This window comes from Garra rufa, chromosome 2 (assembly GCF_049309525.1).
Source record: "Garra rufa chromosome 2, GarRuf1.0, whole genome shotgun sequence".
Classification (NCBI taxonomy): Eukaryota; Metazoa; Chordata; class Actinopteri; order Cypriniformes; family Cyprinidae; genus Garra; species Garra rufa.
The window spans coordinates 12,710,814-12,718,761 of record NC_133362.1 but is presented as its reverse complement, the minus strand read 5'-3'; the positions used below and the strand labels follow the sequence as shown (position 1 = coordinate 12,718,761).

Sequence of the window (7,948 nt, the reverse complement as noted above, 5' to 3'; positions counted from 1 at the left end):
AACCTCCTTTCTCTTGCCTTTATGAGGGTGTTGTCTCCTCAAGCGTGCATGATTAATGTGCTCTGGGCTTTAGCCAGACTCTGTTGTGCAACGTAGACATGGTCTATTGACAGTATCTGAATCATGCAGATATCACGAAAGGGCTGCTTAAACTCATGTGAACTGCTTTATATTGTGATGGTTGAATTAGAATTATATTTCTCGCCCCAACATTTTTTTTACTGCAATAAACAGCTGACTAATCCTTGGATTTGTGTAAAAGGCAGAACAGTCTCAGTCACATGAATAACACACATTTCAACATCCTTACCTGAAAAACCATACAGTTAATGAGCAGCTTAAATTTAAATTGTGAATTTGTTGTGAAAAATCTGGTGTAGAACCAAGTTTAAAAATGCTGGGTTAAAAACAACCCAACTTGGGTTATTTGGCAACACAGCGCTGGGTAAATATTGGACAGAACACATGCTGGGTTATTTTAATCCAGCTGGTTGGGTTAAATGTTTTGAACCAACATGCTGGGTTGTTTTAATTCAACTATTGTTTAAAAATAATTATATCGCTGCCTTAAAAATCACACACAGAATTAAAAAAGGCAACAGCAATAATCAAAAGATGAACATTTATTATTAAGCAAGAACACCCATGGACAAAAATAGAAGACCAATTTAATTTATTTGGGTGAATACAGCAAACTGTAACACTTAAAAGAAGCATTTTAAAGGGATAGTTCACCCAAAAATGAAAATATGTTGTTTATCTGCTTACCCCCAGGGCATCCAAGATGTAGGTGACTTTGTTTCCTCAGAAAAACACAAACAAAGATTTTTAACTTAAACCGGTGCAGTCTGCCAGCCAAATAATGGACATGGATGGGCACCAAACCTTTAAAAGTAAGCAGAAACATGCACCGACAAATCCAAATTACACCCTGCGACTCGTGACGATACATTGATGTCCTAAGACATGAAACGATCAGTTTTTGCGAGAAACTGAACCGTATTTATATCATTTGTTTACCTTTGATACACCGTCATGTCCATCTGTCATGAGCATGAGCTTAACATCCGGCTCGTTAAATGTGAACGCGCTCTGGCGTAGAATACGCAAACGCCGTAAGGGGAAATCAGTGAAAAGTCGCGAGTTTGCGCAAGCATGAGTTTGCGCAAGCAAACGTAATCTTTTAGCTTTAAATCGGTTTGAACAATCAGGATAAGCGCAAGTAATTACCATTTTGAATAGCCGCTACACCCACAATCACTGTGTACTGTGTAAACAATGAGTGTTGTATATATGTGACAGATCGCTTACGGCATTTGCGTATTCTACGCCAGAGCGCGTGCACATGTCACGAGCCGGATGATGAGCTCGTGCTCAGGACAGATGGACATGGCTGTGTATCAAAGGTAAAAAATTATTTATATATATATATATATATATATATATATATATATATATATATATATATACTGTTCAGTTTCTCACAAAAACTGATCGTTTCGTGTCTTAGGACATCAATGTATCGTCACGAGCTGCAGGGTGTAATTTGGATTTGTCTGTGCATGTTTTTGTTTACTTTCAAAGGTTTGGTGCCCATCCACTCATATTATTTGGTTGGCAGACTGCACCGGTTTGAGTTAAAAATCTTTGTTTGTGTTCTGCTGAGGAAACAAAGTCACCTACATCTTGGATGCCCTGGGGGTTAGCAGATAAACATCAAATTTTCATTTTTGGGTGAACTATCCCTTTAAGTGTATTCAACCGTTCTCTGTAGCCCCTTTTTACTGAAATAGTGCCAATTCTCGTGCCGGTGTGTCGCTGAAATCTGAGCCTGTGATGGACTGCTGTTCGCCGGTGGAGACTGCTGCCTCATGTTCAATCGTAGCTAAAGGATGACGTGACTGACTCCATAACCTGCCCATAGATTAAAGAACATATTTTAACATCAAATTAAATTATATTCAGTATTATATAGAATAAAATCAGTTTGTTATGCAAGGAAAAAAGTGTTTCCATATCATGCGAAATGACCGCTGCTGATGCAGCTGACTGACATCTCATCCTTGTATGTTGAGTTGCATAAAAAAATATGATTTACAGCACAGTAAATACTTTATAAATGAATAAAATCTATACAAACCTTTATTTCTCTCCTCCTGTAGAGGATGCAAACAGCCCACACTCTGACTGTAACTCAATAGCTGGGTTGTTTCATCAGAGACAGAAAAAATAACCAAAACTGACCCAACAGCTTAGTTACAGGAGACACTAACCAGCACCTAGCTAAAAAATATTTAAAACAACCCAATAAAATTATCCAACAAGCTGAACACAGCATTTGGGTAAAAAAAAAAAAAAAAAGATTTTTAGAGTGCAGAAAAACTACCCAGCACCTGGGTAACAAATATTCAAAATTACCCAATAAAATGACCCAACAGGCTGCAGAATTTGGGTAAAAAAAAATAACCCAGCATTTTTTAGAGTGCAGAAAAACTACACAGCACCTGGTTAAAAAATATTCAAAATAATACAATAAAAAGACCCAACAGGCTGAACCCAGCATTTGGCTTAAAAAAATGACCCAGCATTTTCTAGAGTGCAGAACAACTGCCCAGCACCTGGGAAAATATTAAAAAATAACCCAATAAAATGACCCAACAGGCTGAACCTAGCATTTGGGTAAAAAGAAATTTACCCAGCTTTTTTAGAGTGTTACAAAATAATAAATAATAAGTAAATGATAGAGTTAAAAAATATTTAAGTAAAACAATCTCCGATTTTTACAGTGATAGTTAAATAAAATTCATAAGCAGATGATTAAAAAAAAGTTTTTATATAAATCATGCATTGCATTGTATTGCATTTATTCAGCTTTGAATTCCTTTTTCTGTTTTTTTTTTTTTTTTTTTTAATATGTAAAGCAATTGATTTTGGGGAACAACAGAAAGACAAATAGATGTGTATATCTGTATTGTTTGTCACTGAATAATCTCACATATAAACGCTTTTAAAAAGCTTGCTATTTGGTACGTAAATAGCGCTTCATTTGTAAACGTGTTTGACCTTACAGTGATACTGTCCTTCTCAAATACAGGACGGCAGACTTTTCAAAACAGTCTGTCCGACTCTGTTGTTCTTCATGAAAATGTACGGCACAGTCTTGCATGCAAGGTCAGAGACAGGGCAGATGATAGATAATTTGATATTTCAAATCCCAGATTGGCTCACTTTCAGTATATTTAGTTTAAAATAACACATTTGTGCGTTCATTGTGGCTTCAATAAGAAATTTTGGTGTTGGTTTATTTAAAAGTGTATAGAATTATTACTTTCAATGTTGGTGTTTTCATCGGCTTTTATCTGAATGTTAGTCTCTTGCCTGTCAAGACGTTATTTACAAAGAATCTTTTGATCAGTTCTTCCTATTAAACGATTGCCTTTAAGGCATTTATCTTTTTACGCTGTGTTGACACACCCACTTGAGGCTTTCTGCTTTTGCGGTTAGCTTGTCTCGAGACATATGATAGTTTTTTTTTTTTTTTTTTTTAAACCTACAGTACCTTTTACTGAACCTGTATTTTTTGGCTTTGATACTGGATTTTGTCATTGAATTAAAGCAACTGACACAATTTAAGACATAGTGAACTATAGAGTGTATTTTCCATGGTGATGAAAATAAACAAGAACTTTAATTGACAAATTCTAACAAAAAAACTCCTCAAGCTAACTAAACACACTCCATATCAAAGCATTTACAGTGGACCTACAGTAAAAAGCATTTGAACGTTTGTGACCCTAGATCACAAAACCAGTCATCAGGGTAATTTTTTAAAATAAGCTGTCCATTGATGTATGGTGTGTTAGGATAGAACAGTATTTGGCCGAGATACAACTATTTGAAAATCAAGAATCTGAAAAATGTCTAAATAATTAGAAAATCGCCTTTAAAGATGTCCAAATAAAGTTCTTAGCAAAGCATATTACTAATCAAAAATTACATTTGGATAAAATTTACATCTTCATGGAACATGATCTTTACTTAATTAATGATAATTCGATAATTTTGACCCATACAATGTATTTTTGGCTATTGCTACAAATCTACCTACACTGCTTAAGACTGGTTTTGTCGTCCAGGGTCACATTTAAGCATCACTTTGCATTAGATAACAAAAATTAAACGAAAACATGTAAAAGCACAGTCATGCAAAACATTTTACAAATGGAAGAGTGTTTGGTTTCAACTTGTAACACAGAAATGTTCTAGTAAAATAGTAGCATAAAGTTGAGCATCACATGTTTGCAGATACCAGTTTCTGCACTGTAAGAAGTTTTCACCAGTTTCAACTTAAAAACTTAAGTTTAGTTAAATCAACTTAAGTCATTTCAACTCACAAGTTAAATCAACTCATTTTATTGTAGTTTTAAGTCAATTTAACTTTTTAAGTTTTAAGGCAGCTGCTAAACTTAAGTTTTTAAGTTGAATCTGGTGACAACTTTTTACAGTAGGTTAATATTTTGTTATCTAAAACAATAAAATTCATAGATTTTAAGTTTGCATACTTGTCCAAATGCATTACTGTTCAACATTAAAAAAAGACAGATATGACTACAAATGAGAGAAACTCTTTTGACTGAATTGTCTTTGCGTTGGCTTAAAGATCATTATTAAAAGGATTGATAGTGAACATCAGTGTACCATATTCCTCTTTTGGTTTCATTCTATAGTTTATTATAGTTTCAGCATTGATAATCCATTGAAGAATAGCAGTTTTGTTTACTCTGTTCTCTTCTTGTTGTATTGTCACTTTCCACATGATGTTGTAACAGCTAAGTAAATCAGTACAGGCCACCACTTAAAGTGTTTCCCGAGATCCACGGCTGGAAGCAGAACATGTAAGGATAGTACGGGAATGACTGGTATAATGGAGGAACGGACGGACTGGGCAGCTCCTCTGTGTTGTATTGCCTCTGGTCGTTTCTCACCAGTACTTTCACTGCCACTCTCTTTGCCAGGGTTGTTGTGGGAGTTGTTGCAATCTCAGCTGCCATTTGTCGCCGTTTAGTTTTGTATCTCCTGTTCTGGAACCAGATCTTCACCTGTGTCTCGGTCAGTTTGAGTGCTCCTGCTAGGTCTGCGCGTTCTGGGCCGGACAGGTACCTCTGCAGATTAAAGCGCCGCTCCAGTTCATACACCTGCGCGTGAGAAAACGCAGCCCGTGACCTTTTTTTGCTCGATTTAGGGTTGTTTTCTTCAAAGTTGCAGCTTTGTGGTTTCTGTTGGTCCTTGTTGTGATCTGTATAGATGGATAAAAACATGTTTAGACTCCCAGAGGCCTTTGTGTTACAGTACATACAGGAGCTGATAAGAAAAATAAAATCTTAAAACAGTCGTATAATATTAAATAGTGACTGTTAAGAGCTTAATAGGCATACCTAATGTGATTTGAGAGGTATTTACTGTAAAGCAGAGGAGACAATGGCAGTGTTTTTTTCAGTGTTCTTCTTTACCTTGTTTTACTGTGCATCTTAAACTTTGATATATGACTCTTGTATATAAACTCTTGTGTAAATTAGTGTCAAGTGCAAAGAGTGCTTTGCTATTATTTTAACCCCACTATACTATAATTTAAAACATGAATATTTTAAATATTGTAAATGAATTTATTGTTATAATCAGATAATTATGCCACCCCCTTTTAAAAATACTTTTTTTACTTTAAAATAAAATTGTAAACAAATACAAAAATACATAAAAGCAAACAATTAAAAATCATAAACAGTGCTTGTGTGTATGTGTTTATACACCTTATCTGTTTTTTACACATATTAAAAGCTTGTGTGAATGTTATTTATAATATTATTAGAATATTATCAAAAAGAACTTATTGATGATATCAGTTCTTTAGTTTTGTTTCCTCTAACATGATTATAAATCTAATTTTATTTCTCTGTGTAAAAATATTTACAGGTGTTTATGCTAAATAACAGAATTTATATAATGTGAATTACAAGTTTCTGTTGTTAAATTTAGTTATATTGAACCAACAAATACTAAACAAATTAAGATTATAAGCTTGAATATAAAATATATTTCTGACCCTAGACCGCAAATTCCAGTCTTATGTAGCATGGATATGTTTGTAATAGCCAAAAATACATCGGATGGGTCAAAATTATCGATTTTTTTCAATGCCAAAAATCCTTAGGATATTAAGTTAAGATCATGTTCCATTAAGATAATATGCATTGCTAAGAACTTCATTTGGACAAATTTAAAGGCGATTTTCTCAGTATTTCGATTTTTTTTTTTTTTTTTTGCACCCTCAGATTCCAAATTTTCAAATAGTTGCATCTCGGCCAAATATTGTCCTATCCTAACAAACCATACATCAATGGAGAGCGTATTTATTCAGCTTTCCGATGTTGTATAAGATGTGGTCCACGGTCACATTTGTCATAATGCGACAAACGCATTTTTATGTTAGAGATTAGTCTGTTTTACTTATATAATTTCCAATTGCATTTAAAATGATTCATATATGCGCCATTTTAATTACTAAAATGTTTAAGCTGAAATTGAGTGATACATAAATATTTTGGAAAAACTAAAAATAATTATTTCACAAAGTCTAAAATGTGAGGTACTGGCAGCAGCACTTTTTATTGACGTTAATTTACACGGTTAAGTTTTTCTAAACTATATGTTCATCTCTTTTAGACAAATGTGGGAATATTATATAAGTTTGACACCCGTGAAGTGAAAAAAAAAACAGCGAGTTAACAGGTGTGGAAACAAAATATTTTACAACGCTGCCCAGTCTCCTCAAAAACGTATTTACATTAATGAGTCTTAATGTCTCACCGTGTCGTCTTTCTAGTGAATTGTCTTCTCCTCCTGTTGATTCTTCCTCACATGAATGTTGGTCAGAGGATGAGGAGTCCAGCACAAGCACACAGGAAGAGATGCGCCTCTGCGCGCTCCCGGCTCCAGCGTTCTCCGCCGGCAGAGAGGAGCTTGAACAATCCCGCGCCTCTCTCTCCTCTCCATGAACCTGCTCTTCTACGTATTCCTCATCAAGACCGGTATTTTTCTCGCAATCAAGTCCTCGGTTTAATATATTGTGAATGGAAAAGGAGGTGCGGTTATTCGCCATTTAAAACATAACATACGTAACCTGCTCGTCAATTTTCGATGGCCTGCAGGTTTGTCCGTCTATCTGGGGAGCTCCTGCGCTTTCATGGCGGTGAATTAGTCCACGGTATAATTGGTTTCCTCTTTGCGTGTCATTTAATTCTGGCAAAACGTCCTCTGACCTAATCAACGAGCAAAGTGTCAGAAAATGTCATGTGTGCATCAGTTTCCTCTCTTCTCTTTTCAGACACGGTGCCAATGGGCTTTCTGGAGCCTTTCGCTCCTCCCTCTAAAATAGACGTGTAGAATTGAACACCCATCGAAATCTGTTTACTACCACATACTTTTACTGGCTTTGTTTTGTTTTTCGATGACAAACAAGGATGTCTGAGACGAAAAAGATTAACTTTTTAGATTTAGTTTCATTTTTGGGCCATCGACGTGAGACGCATTTTTGTCCGGAAAAAGTTCAGGATAGCCTACATCAAATATCCAAAAACCAAATCATAAAATTATACACCTCTTTTAATAACAACAATGCATGGGTATTTTCTTGCTTGAATTCAATATTTTCTACATTAACCGTCCACACGCAAAAAGCCCGTGAAAAAAAAGGAGGAAAGAAATGTTGTTTGACATAATTTGTCAAAATTTTGTCAGCCAAATCAAAGTCAGTGTGGCGTAACCAACATGCGGGAAATCATTCTTCTGTCCTTTTGACAAAATAATCATAATATAGAAAGGGTTTCCTTTAGACCTTCATGACTCCGTATCAAGGTCATTACGTTTTTCTTCAAATTGTCAGATTTGCTCA

The 7,948-nt window shown here is 35.1% G+C and overlaps 1 protein-coding gene across 1 annotated transcript; it reads right to left on the bottom strand.

The window, feature by feature from the left end:
* Window positions 1–3,719: 3,719 nt before the first annotated feature.
* nkx3.3 (NK3 homeobox 3) lies at window positions 3,720–7,311 on the bottom strand. The gene is made up of 2 exons (XM_073835111.1): window positions 6,865–7,311; window positions 3,720–5,296 (listed from the first exon to the last, which is right to left on the bottom strand). The coding sequence occupies exons 1-2, from the start codon at window positions 7,154–7,156 to the stop codon at window positions 4,839–4,841; spliced, it is 750 nt and encodes a 249-aa protein (XP_073691212.1). The 5' UTR covers window positions 7,157–7,311; the 3' UTR covers window positions 3,720–4,838.
* Window positions 7,312–7,948: the final 637 nt, after the last annotated feature.

Coding starts and splice junctions, on each gene's coding strand:
- nkx3.3 (XM_073835111.1), bottom strand. CDS start 7,156: ATGGCGAATAACCGCACCTCCTTTTCCATTCACAATATATTAAACCGA. Junction 5,297..6,864: donor TTCACTAGAAAGACGACACG/GTGAGACATTAA, acceptor CCATCTATACAG/ATCACAACAAGGACCAACAG.